Raw genomic sequence first — 21,323 nt, forward strand, 5'->3', positions numbered from 1 at the left:
ACATGCCTGTAATCCCAGCTACTTGGGAGGATGAGGCAGAATGGCCTGAACCTAAGAGGTGGAGGTTGCGGTGAGCCGAGATTGCACGGTAGCACTCCAGCCTGGGCAACAAGAGTGAAACTCTGTCTCAAAAATAAATAAATAAATAAATAAATAAATAAATAACAAAAAAATTAGCCAGGCATGGTGCTACACACTTGTGGTCTCAGCTACTCAGGAGACTGAGATGGGAAGATCTCTTGAGCCCCAGGAAGTCGTGACTGCAGTGAGCGAAGATTGTGCCATTGCACTCCAGCCTAGGCAGCAGAGCGAGACCCTGTCTCCACACAAAAACCACAGAAGCAACTAAAAATATGAGTACCATGCGCTCTGTCGGTCAGGAGTCACAGGGATTAGATAATGTGGCTGTGGTCTTAGGAGAAAAGGTTCATCTAAATTGTACCATAAGGTAATTTCAACAGAAGCATGTTTCTAGTACTGAGGTAGGAGTTATTTTAATAAGTAAATGCCTTTGTAATTGCTTTTTTGTGTTAGCAAGTGGTGTAGGATAATTTTGCTAATTAAAGGATCTCTAAAATAAATTTAAAAATAATCTTGCCCACCATAAACAAACATAAAATATTTACATATTATTGCGTACCTCAAATTTGTAGACTGAGAGAAAAGTTGTTTAAATTACTCAGAAATTGACAACTAGTTCTAGAAATGTTAACTCATCAAGGCCAGGCACGGTGGCTCATGCATGTAATCCCAGCACTTTGGGAGGCTGAGGTGGGCAGATCACCTGAGGTCAGGAGTTCGAAACTAGCCTGGCCAACATGACGAAACCTCATCTCTACTAAAAATACGAAAATTCGTCGGGCTTGGTGGTGGGTGCCTGTAATCCCAGCTATTTGGGAGGCTGAGGCGGGAGAATGGCTTGAATCTGGGAGGCAGAGGTTGCAGTGAGCCGAGATCATACCACTGCACTCCAGCCTGGGTGACAGAGCAAGATTCCATCTCAAAAAATTAAAAATAAAAATAAAAATACAGTCTGTTGGCAGTTAATTTAAGGAGCATGATCTGTGTAAATTAAACTCAACTTAGCAATATTTTCAGTGTGTAGCCAGTAATGTTTTCAGTATGTAGCCATATAATAAATAATAATAGATATTTTAAAAGCAAAGCAAGAAGTAAGCTCTTTGCAAAGTCTTTCATTGTCTGGTTGTTGCTCATTTAATGAAGGATTCTGTAGTTGGATTATAATGCCCTCATCAAAGTAGTAATTGGTGTCCCTCCAAAACACATGTAGATTAATTAAAATAAAATTAAAACTTAAAAAAAATAAAAGTACTTAGTGTCCCAGCTCCCTGTAGTCATGATACCTATTAGTATATTTTGTTTCGTGGGGAGCCTTGCAAATGGCATGATTTTTAAGCTTTCAGGAGTGATGAATTTAGTATTCCAATTAAGCTAAATTGTTGCCATTATAGAAAAGGCACACCAATTTTAATGTTCTAAGCAAAGTTTTAGAATAAAAATCACAACTTCCAAAACAAAACAGGGTGGTTTGAGGGTAAGGTGGGGCACAGTCTTTGCCACCTTAATCTTAATTAGTATAGATGGTTCAGAATTACTTACCAATAGATGTTTTTTTCTTCTGACATTTCCTTTAACAGGTGGTGGAAGATGGATATGAATTTTTTGCTAAACGACAGTTGGTAACCTTATTTTCAGCCCCAAATTACTGTGGCGAGTTTGATAATGCTGGTGGAATGATGAGTGTGGATGAAACTTTGATGTGTTCATTTCAGGTATGATGTAAACATAAATATATAAAAACTAGAAATCTAATAGAAACTATTATCGAATTCCTTTTAAATTTAGGAACTTTCCTTGAGCAAGTGTTGAAAGTCTATTTAATTCAGAAGTGATTACCACTCAAATTCATTAGATAGTTCTGTTTTCAGTCACAAAGTTTCCAGCATTTGTGGTGTATATCAAATACCGTTTTAGGGAACCTAAGTTATGTCGGTCATTCTTGATTCAGATGTTTAAATTGTTAAAATTCCTGTATGGCCTGTTGAATAGTGGCTTACTAAAAGAATGTGAATGTAATGAATAGTTTAGGCTTTTGTTTTCTTTTGCAAAGTAAATGGGTAGAACAGACACTGAGAAAAGAGAATTACAAACTCTCTCGATGTTTATAATTCTCTTGATGAAAATAAAGTAAAATAGTTCTCTGGCTGGGTGCTGTGGCTCATGCCTATAATCCCAGCACTTTGGGAGGCTGAGGTGGGCGGATCATGAGGTCAGGAGAGCAAGACCATCCTGGCTAACACTGTGAAACCCCATCTCTACTAAAAATACAAAAAAACTAGCCGGGTGTGGTGGCATGCACCTGTAGTCCCAGCTACTTGGGAGGCTGAGGCAGGAGGATGGTGTGAACCCACGAGGCGGAGGTTGCAGTGAGCCGAGATCACGCCACTGCACTCCAGCCTGGGCAACAGAGCAAGACGTGGCCTCAAAAAAAAAAAAAAAAAAAAGTTTCCTAAGGAAAAAAACTTTCAAAATAATATTAAACTCCCCATTTATGTCATAGGAACATTTATTTTTTTTTTATAATACTCAGATTCTTTTTTTTTTTTTTTTTTTTTTTTTTTTGGATACATGACATGGTATCAGTCAAATCCAGAGTCAGCCACAGTCACATCAACTTTTACTAATTTACTGGAGTTTGAATTAGAGAGCTTTTGGCCATAATCATAATCTATCACTTAATATTTTTCTTTTTTGGTATTGGACAGATTGTGCTTAAAGACATTGTGCTTAAAAATATTCTAAATTAAGAACAATCTAGAGTTTTTTGTTTTTGAGGAAGCACATTGTATACCATGTACAGGGGTTCTTTGCTCACTTTTGTTGTAATTTATATATGCTACTAGGTTCAGGGGGTACATGTGCAGGTTTGTTCCATGTGTAAATTACATATTGCTGAGGTTTGGTATATGAATGATGTTATCTCCCAGGTAGTGAGCATAGAGTTTTTCATTTCACACCCCTCCTCACCCTTTCCACTCTAGTAGTACCCAGTGTCTATTGTTGCTGTCTTTATGTCCATGTTTACCCAGTGTTTAGCTCCTGCTTATGAGTGAGAAAATGTGGTATTTGATTTTTCTCTTCCTGCATTAATTGGCTTAGGATAAAGGCCTCCAGCTGCATCCTTGTAGCTGCAAAGGACCTGATTTCCTTCCTTTTTATGGTCACATAGTATTCCATAGTGTATATGTACCACATTTTCTTTATCCAGTTCACTGTTGATGGACATCTAGGTTGATTACATGTCTTTGCTATTGTGAATAGTGCTGTGACTAACATACAAGTGCTTGTCTTTTTTTGTACCTACCCAAAGTAGTGGGATTGTTGGGTTGAATGGTGGTGGTTTCAAGTTCCTTGAGAAATCTACACACTGCTTTCCACAGTGGCTGAACTATTTACACTCCCACCAGCAATGTTTGAATATTCCTTTTTCTCTGCAAGCTTGCTGACATCTGTTATCTTTTAACTTTTTATTAATGGCCATTCTGACTGGTGTGAGACAATATCATGTGGTTTGATTTACATTTATCTAATGATTAGTGATGAGCATTTTTTCATACGTTGGTTGGCTGCATGTTTGTTTCTTGAGAAGTGTCTGTTCTTGTCCTTTGCCCATTTTTAATGGGGTTGTGTTTTGCTTGTTGAATTAAGTTCCTTATAGAGTCTGGATATTAGACTTTTGTTGGATGCATAGTTTGTATTTTCTCTCATTCTATAGGTTGTTTGTTTATTCTGTTGATAATTTATTTTGCTGTGCAGAAGCTTTTTAGTTTATTTTGGTCCCACTTGTCAATCATTGTTTTGGTTGCAGTTGCTTTGGGGGACTTGGTCATAAATTATTTCCCAAGGCCAGTGTCCAGAATGGTGTTTCCTAGGTTTTCTTGTGGGATTTTTATAGTTTGAGGTCTTATATTTAAATCTTTAATCCATCTTGAGTTAATTTTTGTATATGGTGAAAGGGGTCCAGTTTCAGTCTTCTGCATATGGCTAGCCAGTTATCCTAGCACCATTTATCAAATAGTCTCTTCCCCATTGCTTGTTATTGTTGACTTTGTTCAAGATCAGATGTTTGCAGGAGTACAGCTTTATTTCTGACTGCCTCCATCCTATTCCATTGGTTTATATGTCTGTTTTGGTACCAGTATGCTGTTTTGGTTACTGTAGCCTTATAGTATACCTTGAAGTTGGGTAGTGTGATGCTTCTGGCTTTGTTCTTTTTGCTTAGGATGCTTTGACTATTCAGGCTCTTTTTCAACTTCATACGAATTTTAGAAAAGTTTTTTTCTAATGCTGTGAAAAATGACGTTGGTAGTTTGATAGGAAGAGCATTGAATCTGTAAACTACTTTCGGCAGTATGGACATTTTAACAATATTGATTCTTCTATCCATGAGCATGGAATGTTTTTCCATTTGTTTGCATCATATCTGATTTCTTTGAGCAGTGCTTTATAGTTGTAGAGATCTTTCACCTCCTCGGTTAGCTGTATTCCTTGGTATTGTTTTTGTGGCTATTGTAAATGCAGTTCTTGATTTGGCTCTCAGCTTGGATGTTTTTGGTGTATGGAAATGCTACTGGTTTTTATACATTGATTTTGTATCCTGAAACTTTATCAAAGTTGTTTATCAGTTCTAGGCACATTTTGGCAGAGTCTGGGGTTTTCTATGTATAGAATCATTATCATCAGTAAAGATAGTTTATCTTCCTCTCTTCTTATTTGGATGCCTTTTATTTCTTTATCTTGCCTGATTACTCTGGCAGGGACTTTCAGTACTCTTGAATGAGAGTGGTAAGAATGGTCATTCTTGTCTTTTGTTCCAGTTCTCAAAGGGAATGCTTCCAGCGTTTCCCTTTTTAGTATGATATTGGCTGTGGGTTTGTCAGATGGCTCTTACTATTTTGAGGTATGTTTCTAATTTTTCGATGCCTAATTTGTTGAGGGTTTTTAACATGAAAGGATGTTGAATTGTACTGAAAGCCTTTCTGCATCTATTGAGATGATCATATGGTGTTTGTTTTTAATTTTGTTTATGAGGTGAATCACATTGATTTGCATATGTTGAAACCTTGCACCCCAGGAATAAACCCTTCTTGATTGTGGTGAGTTAACTTTTTGATGTGTTGCTGGATTCGGTTTCAGTATTTTGTTGACGATTTTGCATCTGTGTTCATCAGGGACATTGGCCTGAGGTTTTCTTTTTTCACTGTGCCTCTGCTGGGTTTTGGTATTACAATGATGCTGGCTTTGTAGACTGAGTTAGGGAGGAGGTCCTTTTCCTGGATTGTTTGGAATAGCTTCAGTAGGTTTGGTACTAGCTCTTTGTACATCTGATATAATTCAGCTGTGAATCTTTCTGGGCCAGGGCTTTTTTGGTTTATAGATTTTTTTATTACTGATTCAATTTTGGAACTTGTTATTGTTCTGTTCAGGATTTTAATTTCCTCCTGGTTCAATCTTGGAGTTTGTGTGTGTTTCTATGAGTTTATTCATTTTTTTGGGAGGTTGTGTTTCTTGAATTTATTCATGTCTTGGGAGGTCGTGTGTTTCTATGAATTTATTCATTTCTTTGGAGGATGCGTGTTTCTGTGAATTTATTCATTTCTTTTAGGTTTTCTAGTTTGTGTGCACAGATGTTTATCATCTCAAGATATTTTACATGTCTGTGGGGTTGGTTGTAATGTCACCTTTGTCATTTCAGATTGCGCTTATTTGGATCTTTTCTTAATCTAGTTAGCAGTCTATCTTGTTTATTCTTTTGAAGAACCAACTTTTGGTTTCAACATTTACATTTTAAAAAGAAGCCAGTTTTAGCTTTAGTGTGCTACTACAGATCATTCTTGTTCACTGAGTAAAACGGCTTCAGTACTTTGCTCTTGCAAAGGCTATTCTATGTCTATGATGTACACACACTATATTTCTCTTAAAATGCATTGGGGCTTTCCCATTCCTCTTTCTCTTTATCATATTATACTGTTTCCATCAATTAGTACAATTGAATGGTAAATGGTTGCTCATTTACAAATTAAATATAGTAACCATACCTTATCCTTCCAGCAGTTGTCATAGTGGTGTTGGATTAATATCTTCTTTTCACTGAGGCACTATTATGTTCTAAATAGTTTTTTTAAAAATACTTTGTCTTCCTATACTGTTTTATTTTTGGAAAATCATGACTTTTTTATGTATAATGTAAGTTAAATCTCTATTTACATCCCCCAGAATTAGTATAATAAAAAAGCCAGACAGTAACTAGTTTTGGCAAGGATTTGGAGGCATTAGAATCTTCATACATTAATGGTAGGGATAGAGTTCTCATATGATGCAGCAGTTTTACTTCTAGGTGTATACCCAAGATTATGAAAACATGTTCACACAAAAACTGTTACATAAATGTACACAACAGCATTATTCCTTATAGCTGAAAAATTCACACAATTCAGATGTCCATCAGCTACTGAATGGATAAATGTGGTACATCCATACAGTGGACTGTACAATGTACAACTCAGCAATAAAAAGGAATGAAGGACTGATACTTCAAAACTGGTTTTGAAAACCTAAGTGAAAGAAGCCAGTCATAAAAGACCACATATTATATGATGCCAGTTTTATGAAATCTTCAGAATAGGCAATTCTGTAGAGACAGATAATAAATTAGTAATTGCTTAGAGTTAGAGCAACTAACTCTAAAAGTTAGTTGGAGAGTGGAGAGCAGGAATGGGGAGTGACTGCTGATGGGAACAGGCTTTCTTTTAGGGGTGACAGAAATGTTCTAAAATTAGATTTATATCAATAAAGCTGTTTTTTAAGTAAAAAGATCTATTTATATGTAAATAATAAGATCTGAAGAGTTTGTGACTTGTAAGTTAATTACCCTCCTAAGTTACTATATCAGAATTATGATGACAACATAGATCTTCTGACTCTTAAACCAGTGTTCTTTTCCTCACAGCACAGATACACTAATTTTAAAAAGTTTTTTACTTAAATCTAAGGATTGGATAGTTGATAGAGTTAGTGTACTTTTGTTATTAAAATATGAGTGGAATGAGAAAGTTCAGACACTTGCACACTTTAAATGTAAGAAATGTTTATGGAGCTTTGCTATTCTACATTTTTATTGCACTTTTGCAGTTTATGCCATTTATTTAAAAAACTCGCAATTGTAACAATTTTCTTAACTTATTGTATATGAAAGAATAACATTATTTGTTAATAATTTACTTTAAGATATTGAAACCATCTGAAAAGAAAGCTAAGTACCAGTATGGTGGACTGAATTCTGGACGTCCTGTCACTCCACCTCGAACAGCTAATCCACCGAAGAAAAGGTGAAGAAAGGAATTCTGTAAAGAAACCGTCAGATTTGTTAAGGACATCTTCATAATATATAAGTGTGCACTGTAAAACCATCCAGCCATTTGACACCCTTTATGATGTCACACCTTTAACTTAAGGAGACGGGTAAAGGATCTTAAATTTTTTTCTAATAGAAAGATGTGCTACACTGTATTGTAATAAGTATACTCTGTTATAGTCAACAAAGTTAAATCCAAATTCAAAATTATCCATTAAAGTTACATCTTCATGTATCACAATTTTTAAAGTTGAAGAGCATCCCAGTTAAACTAGATGTGATAGTTAAACCAGATGAAAGCATGATGATCCATCTGTGTAATGTGGTTTTAGTGTTGCTTGGTTGTTTAATTATTTTGAGCTTGTTTTGTTTTTGTTTGTTTGTTTTCGCTAGAATAATGGCAAATACTTCTAATTTTTTTCCCTAAACATTTTTAAAAGTGAAATATGGGAAGAGCTTTACAGACATTCACCAACTATTATTTTCCCTTGCTTATCTACTTAGATATCTGTTTAATCTTACTAAGAAAACTTACGCCTCATTACATTAAAAAGGTATTTTAGAGATTGATTGTTTTAAAAAACGCACATTGTCCAATCCAGTGATTTTAATCATACATTTTGACTGGGCAGACTTTACAGCTGATAGTGAATATTTTGCTTTATACAGGAATTGCCACTGATTGGGATTTGTGCACTCTAATTTTTAACTTATTGATGCTCTATTGTGCAGTAGCATTTCATTTAACTTTAAGATAAGGCTCATATAGTATTACCCAACTAGTTGGTAATGTGATTATGTGGTACCTTGGCTTTAGGTTTTCATTCGCACGGAACACCTTTTGGCATGCTTAACTTCCTGGTAACACCTTCACCTGCATTGGTTTTCTTTCTTTTTTTTTTTTTTTTTCTTTTTCTTTTTTTTTTTTTTTTGAGTTTTTGTTGTTGTTGTTGTTTGTTTTTAGATCAACAGTACATGAGAATCCTTTTTTGACAAGCCTTGGAAAGCTGACACTATCTCTTTTTCCTCCCTCTATACGAAGGATGTATTTAAATGAATGCTGGTCAGTGGGACATTTTGTCAACTATGGGTATTGGGTGCTTAACTGTCTAATATTGCCATGTGAATGTTGTATACGATTGTAAGGCTTATGTCACTAAAGATTTTTATTCTGATTTTTTCATAATCAAAGGTCATATGATATTGTATAGACATGCTTTGTAGTGAACTATAGTAGCAATAATTTCTGTACCTGATCAAGAGTTTATTGCAGCCTTTCTTTTCCTATTCTTTTTTTTTAAGGGTTAGTATTAACAAATGGCAACGCGTAGAAAAGTTAACATGAAGATTTTAGAAGGAGAGAACTTACAGGACACAGATTTGTGATTCTTTGGCTGTGACACTATTGGATGTGATTCTAAAAGCTTTTATTGAGCATTGTCAAATTTGTAAGCTTCATAGGGATGGACATCATATCTATAATGCCCTTCTATATGTGCTACCATAGATGTGACATTTTTGACCTTAATATCGTCTTTGAAAATGTTAAATTGAGAAACCTGTTAACTTATATTTTATGAATTGGCACATTGTATTACTTACTGCAAGAGATATTTCATTTTCAGCACAGTGCAAAAGTTCTTTAAAATGCATATGTCTTTTTTTCTAATTCCGTTTTGTTTTAAAGCACATTTTAAATGTAGTTTTCTCATTTAGTAAAAGTTGTCTAATTGATATGAAGCCTGACTGATTATTTTTTTCCTTACAGTGAGACATTGAAGCACACATTTTATTCACATAGGTACTATGTCCTTGACATATTGAAATGATTCTTTTCTGAAAGTGTTCATGATCTACATATGATGTATTAGGTCACAAAGCTTTTATCTGAGGTGATTTAAATAACTTCCTGATTGGAGTGTGTAAGCTGAGCGATTTCTAATAAAATTTTAGTTGTACTCTTTTAGTAGTCATAGTGAAGCAGGTCTAGAAAATAAGCCTTTGGCAGGGAAAAAGGGCAATGTTGATTAATCTCAGTATTAGTTAAACCACATTAATCTGTATCCCATTGTCTGGCTTTTGTAAATTCATCCAGGTCAAGACTAAGTATGTTGGTTAATAGGAATCTTTTTTTTTTTTTTAAAGACTAAATGTGAAAAAATAATCACTGAGCTAATTAATATTGGTCATTAAATTTAAAGGATGGAAATTTATCATGTTTAAAAATTATTCAGGCACTCTTAAAACCACTTAAACAGCCTCCAGTCATAAAAATGTGTTCTTTACAAATATTTGCTTGGCAACACTACTTGAAATAAATAAAACTTTGTTTCTTAGGAGAAGATTATTCTGTAATTCCAGTGTCACTAATTTATATTGTTCTTTCCTCTGATTTTTTTCAGGTTAGTGATTTTTTTTGTATACAATTTAATCCAAATGTTATGACATTCAGAAATCATTGAAACACGGTAGATATCTGTTATAATGTGGTGTATCACATGAATTATAAAGCAAAGTTATGGTTGATTTCTATTCTTGAAAGAATCAACTACAGTGAATCCTTTGCATTTGAAGCCTTAACATGCGCTGCTTTAATTTTGTCCAGGGACAAATTTTAATAATCAGCAAGACTGGTTTGTGCAAAGCATTGAGTCATCAGGTATTTAGAGCCTAGCCAACTACCCAGTATCCATGCTGCCATGTCCCTTCATTGTAAAAAGTACCTAAACATTCATGAAATTATTATTATTTTTTGCTGAAAAATGCTGGCAAGAAGAATTTTAAAGCTTAAAATAGGTGGTAAATTTGAAATATGAGTGTGTTCAGGAGAAACATACGCTTTTCAAAAAAATTTGTATTCAAGGCAAAGCAAGGAACATCTTGAGATATGTCTCCTAAGAATATAAAGATGTATTATTTTAAGCCAAGGAACTGAAATATGTCTCAGTTTATAAATTCAGGTATATTCTTTTTGTCTCCATGGCAACCATAACTTTTGAACCAAAAAAAATTTTTTTTACATCTTTATGCTGAAAATGTGTTTAGGAATATGGTCAGGCTGAATTTGCTGTTGCTCCCTAACCAAATCCACCTCCTGTTTTCCTTGTGAGTCAATGGCTAAATCAAAGATGCCCCTGAGAAGAGACTTAATCCAAGCCTGATTGTACTAGTGGCATCACTTAGAAATAGGCTGTCCCTCTTCCTAGTAGATCTCAATGTTTTATAATTTCTTAAAACAGCTGAAAATTGGGACAACATACTTTACGCAATGAACAGTAGTTAAATAGGAAATAAATTAGTTCCATATAAGTATAGGCCTAGAGTTTTAATTACCTTTATAATGTTTCTTCAACAAAAGTGAAACTTAGATACAATTGTGATTGGATACTTAGATACTAAGTGAAACTTAGTGTAACAGTTTTGATCTGTTAAATTGGATTTTACATGTACATTTGAATGCCAGAATTTCTAAATAAATCCCCTGGTTAGGAAATTTTAAAAGTCAAAGCTTGTTTTCTTCAACCAGTACCTTCTACATTGGTTGACTTAGACCATAAGCTTTTTAAGTTTCTCATTGTAATTTACCTTCTCATGCAGATTGCTGATGTTTTATTAAACCTTATTTTTACAAAAATGACCATAAATCTTTGCTTCTTTCCTCTTAGGGATCTTTGCTAGCTTATGTGGTTGTGAAATCTTACTTATAACACCACATTGTGTGGGGTATACAGGGTGGAAGATAGCAAGTGAACAGGTGGTGTGGGTGGGGAAGGGGGTGTGTGTGTGTGTGTGTGTGTGTGTGTGTGTGTGTGTGTGTGTGTGTAAAAGAGAGAACAAACTAACTGCCTGAGGCTAATAGGTTCAGCATTCCTTTCAGATATTACATGCAAAAAGGTGGGAACCCAAGGTCTGTTCCTGGAGGCTTTTCAATCAAGCCTGGCATAGGATCGGCAAGTTAAAGTATGTATTAATTTTTACAGCTGCCTAATCAGAATGATTCAGCAGATTTACAGGACAAATTTTTCCTCCAAAAGCAGTGACATCACAGCTAAATATCTAGAACTTTCATAGATTATTGTACAAATTTATTAAAAGGCACACTAATTTATGGTCTATCATGTAAACACTGATTCTCGACAAAGCCACAAAGGCAAGTAATACAGTGCAACAGAAAAAAGCAGTCCAGAGGAGTGTCTTTCTTTCTTTCTTTTCTTTTCTTTTCTTTTTTCTTTTCTCTTCTCTTCTCTTCTCTTCTTTCTTTTCTTTTCCTTTTCTTTTCTTTCTTTCTTTCTTTCCTTCTTTCTTTCTTTCTTTTACTTTTTCTTTCTTTCCCTCTTTTCTTTCTTTTCTTTCTTTCTTCTTTCTGTTTTTTTTGAGACAGAGTCTTGCTCTTGTCACCCAGGCTGGGGTGCAGTGGCACGATCTTGGCTCACTGCAACCTCCACCTCCTGGGTTCAAGTGATTTTCCTGCCTCAGCCTCCCGAGTAGCTGGGATTACAGGCATCCACTACCACGTCCAGCTAAATTTTGTATTTTTAGTAGAGACGGGGTTTCACCATGTTGGTCAGGCTGGTCTCCAACTCCTGACCTCATGATCTACCTGCCTTGGCCTCCCAAAGTGCTGGGATTACAGCCATGAGCCACCTCACCTGGCCAGGAGTGTTTTATTAATGTAACAAGTTTAATCTGAAGTAAGTCTTATATCTCCTAGTATGTTTTTTGGAAAAAAAAGAAAAAGCCAAGGGAACAAAACCAGAGTGTTGAAATGCTACCTCAAATATATATATATAACTCAAACTGACAATTGGCATGGTTTCTGACAGTGCTGCTGCTTGCCAGCAGATTATTGACAGACTGACACTTGTTCCATTCTTGAATAAATATAAACTTTGTCTCTCTAGCTCTTAGTTTAATAAAAATCCCTGAGAAGGAGGATGTGCAGGGTGGAGTTGCTGGAGAAAACTTAGGTCTTGTAGAAACTCATAACTACTCAATTTACCAACTTAAAAATTAGCTACACATTAGGAAATGTAGCTTGTCACATTTAATAAGGAACTGAGATTATCAGGAAGTCTTGTGTGAGGCTCAGGATCCAACATATAACTGGGCCCAGCATATATTACTGTTACCTGACTTCAATAAGAAATTTTAGAAACACAAGTCTGCCTCCCAGTGTAATTGCCTCAGGTTTTGTAGCACATCTCTTAACTGGAGGTTGATAATTCCCCTGAAATTAATTCTATTGGTCATATTAAAGAACTAGGTTAAAAAGTCTTTATTGCTGTACTGTAAAGCCTGTTTTGCGTGGAAGACCCTGATCTGCTTTTAGCGAATTCCCCAAACTCTGGGTATGCTCACTGACAACACAAGTTGTAATCCTTTTTTGAGACAGGGTCTCACTCTGTCACCCAGGCTGGAGTGCAGTAGCCCAATCACAGCTCACTGAAGCCTCAGCCTCCCAGGCTCAGGTGATCCTGCCCCCTTGGCCTTCCAAAGTGCTGGGAGAATTACAGGCATGAGCCACCATGCCCAGCCCATTTTAATTTTAACATACCAATTATTTGTTATACAGATCCATTAGGATGTTGAATGCTCCTTTAAAACTTTGTTGTATTTGTCGGCTGGGCGCGGTGGCTCACGCCTGGAATCCCAGCGCTTTGGGAGGCCAAGGTGGGCCGATCACAAGGTTAAGAGATCGAGACCATCCTGGCCAACATGGTGAAACCCCGTCTCTACTAAAAAAAAATACAAAAATTAACTGGATATGGTGGCGCACACCTGTAGTCCCAGCTACTTGGGAGGCTGAGGCAGGAGAATCACTTGAACCTGGAGATTGCAGTGATCCAAGATGGCACCATTGCACTCCAGCCTGGGCAACAAGAGGGGAACTCCATCTCAAAAAAAAAAAAAGCAAAACTTTGTTATATTTGTCTTTAAAAGCCGTAAGGCCTAGATCAGTCTTGTATGTGACTAGAATGTAGCTCCTATGGGCAGAGTTTGTTGTTGTTGTTTTTTGTTTGTTTGTTTGAGACAGGGTCTTGCTATGGTGCCCAGGCTGGAGCACAGTGGCACAATCTCAGCTCACTGCAACCTCCTGGGCTCAAGCCATCCTTCCACCTTAGCCTGCCTAATAGCTGGGACTATAGGCATGTGCCCCCACACCTGCAAATTTTTGTAGAGTGGGGTGTTTTACCATGTTGCCTAGGCTAGTCTCCAACTCCTGAGCTCAAGTGATCCTCCCACCTCAGCCTCCCAAAGTGTTGGGATTACAGGCATGAGCCATTGCACCCAGGCAGGTATTTGTTTCCTCTTTTGTTCAGTGATTCGTATCTCCTCATCGTAGAGTGGTGCCTGCCACATAGAAGGCCTGCAGATATTTGCTTAATGAATGGCAAGTGGGTGTCAAAAATCTCTATTCGTATTACTATGTTGACACCTTGACCTGAAGAAATTAACCACAAATAATAGAATTCCAGTTTTTCTTTATCCTCATGTCTCTTGTCTCTTACGACAAGAATGCTGAAGTCTCAAGGAGAAAATTGATTTGAGTCTGTTTGGCCAAAATAAATGGTTTATCAAAACTCTGGCCCCTACTTTGTAAAATATTGGTAAATACAAGAACTCGGCCAGACACAGTGGCTCACGCCTGTAATTCCGACACTTTGGAAGGCCTTGGCTGGCAGATCACTAGAGATCAGGAGTTCGAGATCAGCTTGGCCAACATGGTGAAACTCTGTCTCTACTAAAAATACAAAAATTATCCAGGCGTGGTGGCACACACCTGTAATCCCAGCTACTCGGGAGGCTGAGGCAGGAGAATTGCTTGAACCTGGGAGGTGGAGGTTGCAGTGAGCCAAGATCACGCCACTGCCCTCCAGCGTGGGTGACAGCGAGACTGTATCTCAAAAAAAAAAAAAAAAAAAAAGCCCTAAGTATTCAGATACTTGAAGGAGCATTTTGCAGCTAGCACCTGACAGGCATAGTGGAGAAGTTGCCTGTTACTGAGAACAAACATTGCAAGATCCTTATGATTACTTTCTTGCCTCCCCTTTTCTGTAGTCTCCTTTTTTATTGATCTTAATGTCACCTTTGTAGTGAGCCACCTCACATATTTTAGGAAAGTTGTATAATTTGTGTAATATTTTGTCTTTCAGAATTCATCCAGTAAGTATGAGCACTTAAAACTAGGAATCAAACTTGGAGAGGCTGTTGCCTCATCTAGCACAAGTGTTATGTCATACGCAGTATGGAGAAAGATCAACTATCTTTTCTGTAAGGAACAAAAAAGTCTGATACAGTGGAGAAAACTATTCTAGACAGAAATTGAATACAGTTTTCTTGTTAGAATGATTGTTCTTTTTTGTTATTGTTGCTTTTGTTTGTTTTTTGAGAGAGGGTCTCGCTCTGTCACCCAGGCTGGAGTGCAGTGGCGCCATCTCTGCTCACTGCAGCCTCCGCCTCCTGGGTCCAAGCAATTCTCCCACCTCAGTCTCCCGAGTAGCTGGGATAACAAGCGCGCCAGCGCGCCCGGCTAATTTTTGCATTTTTAGTAGAGATGGGGTTTCACTTGACATCAGGTGATCCACCCACTTCGGCCTCCCAAAGTGTGCTGAGATTACAGGCGTGAGCCACCGTGCCCTGCCAATTGTTCTATTTTTAGTACTTCTCAGAGTTTTTAATTTCTTTAACTTAGAAGAACAGTCACCCAGGCTGAATACGTGGTGTCAGTGCAGAATTACATGAAAGAAATTTGGCCCAATTTATCTCAAAGGCCCTTACAACTCCATCAAGTAAGAGAGGGAAGGGATATTGCACGAACATAGCAACTATCCCTGCATTCAAGTGGTTTAGGAGGTTGGGTAGAACCATTTACTAGAAAAGGGTGCTGAAGAGAAAATCTGGAGTTGTCTTCTCTGTTACACTTTAAAAGATCATCTAGTCACAGAAAGCCTGAAAATAAGTTGGCAAGATGTAAACTAATGGGAACTCTTAAAATTGGTAACACTGCTTGGAAAATGAATTTAGCATTTATAACCTTTTATTTATTTATTTTTTATTTTTGAGACGGAGTCTCACTCTGTCGCCCAGGCTGGAGTGCAGTGGCCGGATCTCAGCTCACTGCAAGCTCCGCCTCCCGGGTTCACGCCATTCTCCTGCCTCAGCCTCCCGAGTAGTTGGGATTACAGGCGCCCGCCACCTCGCCCGGCTAGTTTTTTGTATTTTTTAGTAGAGACGAGGTTTCACCATGTTAGCCAGGATGGTCTCGATCTCCTGACCTCATGATCCGCCCGTCTCGGCCTCCCAAAGTGCTGGGATTACAGGCTTGAGCCACCGCGCCCGGCCTCTATAACCTTTTAAAGTTGAACATGTGCATGCCCTACAACCCATCAACTTCACTTTAAAGCATTTATAGAAAAAGTGCACCATGGTGCATAAACAAGCAAAGTAGTCAAAATATTTGATTTTAAGTCAGAGACATTCACCAATCAGACCAGCAGTTAATCAGAACTTAAACAATACGGCCTTACAGAGGCATTGCTCATGGCATTCACAGTAGCAAAGGGATCCAAATGCCCCCCCAAAAATGACCCAAATGCCCATTGACAGGAGCATTGGAATATTATGGTGTATTTCTAGAACAGAAGGCAACAATGAAAATGATTCACAGTATTATAGATTAGCATGGCTAAACCTATGAGGAATACTGAGGTTGAAGAGTTCACAAATAAAACTTGTGTTTTAGGATACGCAAAGAAAAGAGAATGGGAAACAGTCGCCTCCTGGGAATCCTAATGGGAGAAGGAGGAGCATACAGAATCTCAACAGTATTGTTGATGTCCTGTCTCTTGCATGTTAGGTTCATGTGTTTTGGTAGGTGGTGGTTTCACAAGTTTTTATTATGTCTCAGCCTCCACATAGGCTACATGTATTGTTTTGTACATTTTTTAAGTATGTATATGATCCGATTTATATATAATTGTATCTGTATACACAAACATTTTTATTTTAAAAAGCTGGTTAATAAGATTACATAAATGAGAATTTCAGGAAATGCTACAGGAATTCAAGAGCGGCACACGCCTGCACTTACTAGTGATGATGAGCTGTTTAATTTAAGCTGGGTCTCAAAGGATGGATACCAGACAGAAATTTTAAATGAAAATGAAGAGAGCACACCACAGTATATGCAAGGTCAAAGAAGTGGGAAAGTTCAAAACATTCAGAGAAACACAAGTATGAGTGTTTCATTCTTATTGGATAATAGTGAGGAGATACATTTAGGAAAGGAGAGTTAGGAAAGTAGAATGGGGACAGCCTGGAGGCACTGCAGGACACAGTGCAGGAGATGATCAAGTTATGGACAATCAATGCTTTTTTAGTGGGGAAAAGCCATGCTTAGAGACAAAGGAATAAGTAGTTCAGTTAAATGTTTGAGTTCTCCTCATCCAATCCCAGGTCAAATGAGAAGAGGCAAGAAGGAAGCTAGCTAACAACACCTACTGTGGACCAGTGCACTGCTAGTTTGCTCACTATCAAATTTGTCCCAGACGCTTTTACAGAGTAGGTGGCATCACCCTACTTTTACATTTAATGAGAGGTGCTGGGGTTCAATGATTTGACCATGTTCACACAGCTAGTAAAATGGTAGTACCTGAATTCAAACCAAGTGTAGATGATTCTAAAGTATATTCACTTTTCTCCACACACCAACATAGTTTAAAAAACAAAAACTCAGGAATGAGAACACTGAAGAAGGCTTAGTTGGTAGTCACCCTTTACTTGATGTCAAAACTTAATAAGCTGCTTCCCTGATAGCTCAATGAACATTTATGTGTATTTGCTGGCTTTTATATGCAAATTTTACATGTTTCCTTTGTGAAGATTTTAGGATCCTAAAGAACCTTCTCATAACTGTACTTTGTGCATTATACAGCCACATGCATTTCCCTCATGGCACAACTCACTGTGCCTTGTATTTTAGTCGTGTCCATATCTGTCTAGCTTGGAAGCTCTAGAAAGGTAAGGCCGTGTTGTCTTCATCATTGTGGTACTCACCATGCCTCTGTGTTTCTCATGGAGTGGACATTCATTGTTCAGTAGATATTTTATACTCGAGGCTGGAAATTAATCATCACAGCACCCGTACCTTGCAAAAACAAGGGTAGGAACAGGGAGAAGTCAGGAAGGATCCTTAGGGAAAAGCCAGAGGAATGAAGCTGGAAGCACCCATTTTCCTCAAGATTTTCACAACCAGTTGATGCTTCTTGGCCCATTCTCCCATTTATAGGCCAGGGAGAAATAGTCAAAGGCATATGTAAGGAAAAGTAAGTTCCCAGTTGGCCCCCTCCTCGTACTTGTAGGTGAATTTGCCATTATTGTGCTGTGTGTGGAAGCACAAGAAGGAAGGAATTAACTCGTTCTCGTTCTTCAGAACTGCTGATTGAGGAGCTATTTGCTGGAAGTACCACAAGTAGGCAGAGCCAGGTTGCCTTTTAAGAGTAATCATTGTATTAGCCAAAAAATCTGGAAGCAATCCAAATATTGAAATGACTTAAATGGTCCGTCCACTCTGGAATATTATGCAGTCATTGAAAATGTTTAGCAACATGAAAAAAGCCGTGGTATGGAGACAAAAATAAAAAGGTTACACTGGGTGTGGTGACTTAGGACTGTAATCCCAGTGGGAGGATCGCCTGAGTCCAGGAGTTCAAGGCCAGCCCAGGCCACATAGAAGGACTCCGCTCTACAAGGAATGTTTAAAAATTAGGCGGGCGTGGCGGCACCTGTGGTCCCAGCTACTCAGGAGGCTGAGGCGGGAGAATCGCTTGAACCCGGGAGGCAGATGTTGCAGTGAGCCGAGATCGTGCCACTGCTCCAGCCTGGGCGACAGAGCGAGACTCCGTCTCAAAAGAAAAAAAAGCCGGTTTTACCTTAGAGACATAAGGATACGGGATCAAACAGCTGTGAAGACTTCTTTTTATTTGTTTATTCGACATGCATGTATTAAGCACCCAGCTGGCCAAAGGCTAGGACAAAGCCAAGAAGATTACTCCTGCAGATTCACAGTTACAATACAATGGCCCCTTCTCCCCAGAAGCCACCGCATTCACACGTTGTGCTTTTCTCAGTTCAAGCGGCCTCTTCCTTTTGAGTAACCCGGGTAACCGCGCTGTGCCCGCGTGTGCCGGGTGGGGAGGAGAGCCCGCAGCCCCAGCCCCGCGGGGCCTGGTTGTCTAGTCGAAGGGAAGTAAACGGCCCCAACGCAAGCCTGCCTGCGAGACGTGCCCAACGGGGGTAGGTCGAATGAGGAGGGTTGTGTGAGTTGCGCGGGCGAGCGCGAGCGGGATAACGGAGGAGGGAGGCCCGCGGCCGAGGCTCGGACGGGCGGGGGGCGGGTAGGGGCGGGGTTCGCCGGCGTGCACTCCCAGGCAGGCCCCGCCCCCTCGGCCAGCTCTGCGCGTTGATTGGCCCCTGCCGGCCTCGCGCTCCCTCGCTCGGGGTTGGCGGGAGACCTTCGAGCGGGTACCGCTGCTGGCGAGCTACCGGCGAGTAACCGTCTGAGGCCCGGAGCGCTGCGGCCGAGGCTTGACCGCCGCTGCCCTGCCCTCTCCCGCGCAGCCCCGGGCTTCCGCAGGTACCTGTGCTCGCCCCCGGGAAGGGCCTCGCAGGCGAATCTCCAGTTTCGAGTATGCCTGGTCCCTGGGTTCTCTCGCCGGCGACCCCACCGCCCGCCTTAGATGAGAAGGCGGTGCTCCAGCCTGGTCCTCACGCCGCCTCCCGTGGGCGCCCTCAGCTGCCTTCGCGGCGACGACACACGCGCTCCCCACAGCGGGTCCTGGGCTGCGGGGCCTGTCGAGGGAAGCAGTGGCCGCGCAGGTTGGGGCGTTGGCCGCCCTCCGCCCGGCGGCGTAGCGGGTGGAGGTTCCAGGGGGAGGACGGGCAGGGCCGAGACCGGAGGCTGCTCCTGAAGCTCGGCCGCCTGCTCAGAGGGAGGGCCCTGGGCAGGAGCTCCCGTCTCCACGTGTGCCCGCCGCCTTTATTGTGGGGGGAATGGAGATTCGGGGGTCTTTTTAATAAATCCTGCCTCTTTATGTCCCATTAAACACCTCTTTTTGCCCCCAAGATCGTCTGCCCCAGAATCTTGAGATCTGAGGTGCTGTGCCTCAGTACCAGGCCCTTAGCCCATGTCTCAGAATTCACGAAGATTCTCTTACATGACATCCAGTAGGACTGGAGGCCCCCTAGTCTCAACCTTTTAAAAAGCCTTATGCCAAGTTGGGCGGATCCTTGAGGCCAGGATTCGAGAGCAGCCCGCAGCGAAAACCCCGTCTCTACAAAAAAAAAAAAAAAAATTAGTCGGGCGAGGTGGCGGCACCTGTAGTCCCAGCTACTTGGCAGGCTGAGGCGGGAGAATCGCATGAACCCGGGAGGCAGAGGTTGCAGTGAGCTGAGATAAAACCCGTTTCTACAAAAAATACTTTTTAAAACAATTAGCCAGGCATGGTGGTGGGCGCCTGTAATCCCAGCTACTCGGGAGGCTGAGGTGGGAGAATCGCTTGAACCCGGGAGGCAGAGGTGGCAGTGAGCCGAGATCGCCTTATAGCTGGGGTTAGCTGGTTTTGTTTTCTTGGCAAGGTGACGGTAAGTAATACTGGAGTGCTATGTGTCAAGTGTTTTATACATGATTGTATTTAATATTTAAAACAGTGATTTACTGGTTAAAGAATATGGGACTTTGATGTCAGTTCTGCATTCAAATTCTAGCTTTATCACTTACTAATTATAAGCCTTTGGGAAATTTAACTTCTCTAAGCCTCAAATTTCTTATCTAGAAAATAAGGATAAAATAATACCTACCACATAGAGATGTTTTGAGAGTTAAATGAGATAATGCATATAACACATTCATCAGTGTCTGGCACATATTCTGTGTGTGTGACTGCACTCATAAGGAAGTTAAGGCTTACTTGCCTGTCCCAGCTGAGTTGCCAATGGATATTGCTATTAGGTTTTCCATATAGGCAAATGAATACCCAAACAACTTCTGCTTGTTTCATTTTATGGCTGTGAACCACCACCCTTTATATTACCCCCCCCCCCCCCCGCCCGAGAAGAGGTTATTTCAGATGCCTCTCGAATTTTTGTGATATACTTACCAAAAAAAAAAAAAAGAAAAACGAAGAAAAAAATCCCAGACATCCTATTCAAGTATGAATTCTGGTATGATTTGTTTAATGTCCATGGAGCCCATATAAAAATTAATCGAAGGAGGCCAAGTGTGGTGGCTTACGCCTGTAATCCCAGCGCTTTGGGAGGCCGAGGCGGGCCGATCACCTCAGGTCAGGAGTTGGAGACCAGCCTGGCCAACATGGTGAAACCCCGTCTCTACTAAATATACAGAAATTAGCGGGGCATGGTGGCGGGCGCCTGTAATCCCAACTACTTAGGAGGCTGAGGCTGGAGAATCGCTTGAACCCAGGGAGCAGAGGTGGCAGTGAGCCGAGATCGAGTTACTGCACTCCAGCCTGGGCGACAAGAGTGAAACTCTGTCTGAAAATAATAATAATCGGCCGGGCGCGGTGGCTCAAGCCTGTAATCCCAGCACTTTGGGAGGCCGAGACGGGCGGATCACGAGGTCAGGAGATCGAGACCATCCTGGCTAACACGGTGAAACCCCGTCTCTACTAAAAATACAAAAAAAAAAAAAAACTAGCCGGGCGAGGTGACGGGCGCCTGTAGTCCCAGCTACTCGGGAGGCTGAGGCAGGAGAATGGCGGGAACCCGGGAGGCGGAGCTTGCAGTGAGCCGAGATCCGGCCACTGCACTCCAGCCTGGGCGATAGAGCGAGACTCCCGTCTCAAAAAAAAAAAAAAAAAAAAAAAAAAAA

At 40.1% G+C, this 21,323-nt stretch overlaps 2 protein-coding genes across 7 annotated transcripts in view; both read left to right on the plus strand.

The window, feature by feature from the left end:
* PPP1CB (protein phosphatase 1 catalytic subunit beta) overlaps positions 1 to 11,072 on the plus strand; it is a 52,319-nt gene extending 41,247 nt beyond the window's left edge. For all 4 annotated transcript variants that reach the window (XM_025405748.1, XM_025405751.1, XM_025405752.1 and 1 more), the window contains 2 exons: positions 1,659 to 1,793; positions 7,309 to 11,072. In XM_025405748.1, coding sequence (XP_025261533.1) covers positions 1,659 to 1,793; positions 7,309 to 7,413 — 240 coding nt within the window. In that variant the 3' untranslated portion in view covers positions 7,414 to 11,072. The remainder of the gene's footprint in view (positions 1 to 1,658; positions 1,794 to 7,308) is intronic.
* Positions 11,073 to 18,938: 7,866 nt separating this feature from the next.
* The window catches only part of SPDYA (speedy/RINGO cell cycle regulator family member A), a 39,870-nt gene continuing 37,485 nt past the window's right edge, over positions 18,939 to 21,323 (plus strand). The window contains exon 1 of one of the 3 annotated variants that reach the window (XM_025354658.1): positions 18,939 to 19,070. The gene's annotated coding sequence lies outside the window, so the exon portion shown is untranslated. Of the gene's footprint in view, positions 19,313 to 21,323 lie in introns of all 3 variants that reach the window. The other 2 variants (XM_025354659.1, XM_025354660.1) reach the window with 2 other exon arrangements.

Source organism: Theropithecus gelada, chromosome 13 (assembly GCF_003255815.1).
Source record: "Theropithecus gelada isolate Dixy chromosome 13, Tgel_1.0, whole genome shotgun sequence".
Lineage (NCBI taxonomy): Eukaryota > Metazoa > Chordata > Mammalia > Primates > Cercopithecidae > Theropithecus > Theropithecus gelada.